General features: G+C 62.0%; 1 protein-coding gene across 1 annotated transcript in view; it reads left to right on the top strand.

Moving 5' to 3' along the window:
- The window catches only part of NUP210 (nucleoporin 210kDa), an 80,317-nt gene that overhangs the window by 6,678 nt on the left and 71,713 nt on the right, over window positions 1-1,926 (top strand). The window contains 1 exon segment of the mRNA XM_010862529.1: window positions 993-1,037. Coding sequence (XP_010860831.1) covers window positions 993-1,037 — 45 coding nt within the window.

Consider the following 1,926-nt stretch of genomic DNA (forward strand, 5'->3'; position numbering starts at 1 on the left):
GGCTTGATTTAACGCTCCACTGCTGCCGTCTTGAAATTTTAACACCCCTCTTTTCACCCTTGTGTGTAGTGAGTGGGGTCCGCTGGGACTTGGAGCCTCGGGGACTTGAGATGCCGCTTCCCTGCCCCCTCCCTGCCCCCGGGGTGCCCTGCCTCCTGTGCCCTGTGCCCTGGTGTCCTGAGTCCTGCTGGGCCTCTCCTTAGTGGTCCTTGTCCCATGACGACGGCCACCTTCCATCCCCCTGGGCTGGGCGCGGGCATGCCAGGGTGTCTCCAGTGGAGCACAGCTAAGGCCTTTACTGTCCCAGGACCGTCCAGTCCAGCGGCTGCATTTTGGCCAGAGTGAGCCTCTCACCTGGCCTCTCCCGGCTTCTGAGCACATCTGGGCACAGCTTTAGAGGTTTAGCATGGGGGTCGGGGGGCCGGGAAGGGGAAATGCTGACTCCATTTCCTGGGGCCTGCTCAGCCAGGACGCAGCATGTTGGTTCAGCAGCTGGCAGGAGGGGACCCTGGTAGCTGGCATGTCCGTGTGTAACCCGAGTTGCAGGGCAGGGACTCTGCGTGCCCCTGAGGGTCTGCACTCACGTTGGGGTATCTGTGCCCTTCAAGGGAGCCCCTTCATCTGACCCTGTGTCTGGGGCTGCCTCTGCCTCCTTCTAACTGCCCCAAGTCTGACTTGCCTCCTGGTGCCTTCCCTTTGGGATGAGGGCCCCGAGTGAACCAGGGCCCTGCAAACCAGGCACTGACCTGCGTGTGCACCTCCCAACGTGGGCGAAACTTCAGAAGCCAAAGGATGCTTTCTGCTCTAGGAACGGTCCCATAGTCATCCCTCGCTTCACATCTGAACATGCAGGTGGGAAGGGATTTTGATGCTGAAAAACAGAGCTCCAAGCGTAGCCACTGACATGGATGAAGACAGGGACTTCCTGTCGCCAAATTCCAGGTTAAGTGACCCTGGGAGGCCTGCCCCAGCCTCCGTCTCCTTGTCCTCAGCAGGCCGTCTCCTCTCAGCCTTCTCCACAGCCCTAGATCTCAGAGGTGGGCTGGGGCAGACCCTCAGGCCTGTCTGACTCCAAATGCCTTGGTCTTCGCACCGTAGAAAGAACTTTTCGGGGCCCCCGAGGCTCTGTTTGGGGGCTGGCCGGGTGGGGAATATCCAGAGATGATTGAGGTGGAGCGGGAGAGGCAGTAGCGTGTGCTGGGGCGCGTGGCAAGCCAGCGGAGGGGCTGGGCCAGCTGCGGGCCACTAGAGGAAGAAGGGCCAGGCCACCGGATCTGCGGACTTGTGAACTTGGATACATATGTTGCGCTTCTTCATTTGAAATGATGGGAACCAGTGGAAAGGGGCAAGATCAAAATCACCCGGGAAAAGGCGACCGCGGCTCGGGGCAGGCCAGGCCTTTGGCCGCAGGTTTCGTCTCCCGCCCCACTTCTGAGTCTGTGCAACAGAACTAGGCGTTGCCCTCACCTTGAGAAGGTGTTTGCAGAGGGTTTCAGACCCGGCCTGGGTCCTGCTCCTCCAGAGAGCATCGCCCACTCACGTGCTGGGCTCCGCCTGTTCTCACGTCTGGCCCAAGGCGTGCCGACGGCAGTCAGGACTTCAGAGCGGAGGCCAGCTGTGTGAGGCCCACCTCCTCCCCCCGGGACCGGGGGTCTCGGCGTCTCGGGGAGGAGACAGGATGGGCACGTGACACCAGACGGCCGGGGTTCCTCTCCCAGCATGGGGAGGGGACGGGGGGCTGACTCACAGTCTCAGGAGCCGCTGTCTAGGCTGAAAAGCGCTTACCCACTCGAGGGGTGGTGGGCGCACAGGCAGGACAGTGTGTCCCCGGGAGACCTGGGCTCACGGGGTGCAGCCCCGCTAGCTCACGTGACCCTGATCCCTTACGCCTCGGTTTCCCCTCCAGAAGGGAGGCTGGAGGTGGTG

This window comes from Bison bison, unplaced genomic scaffold (genome assembly GCF_000754665.1).
Source record: "Bison bison bison isolate TAMUID 2011002044 unplaced genomic scaffold, Bison_UMD1.0 scf7180017864482, whole genome shotgun sequence".
Taxonomy (NCBI): Eukaryota; Metazoa; Chordata; class Mammalia; order Artiodactyla; family Bovidae; genus Bison; species Bison bison.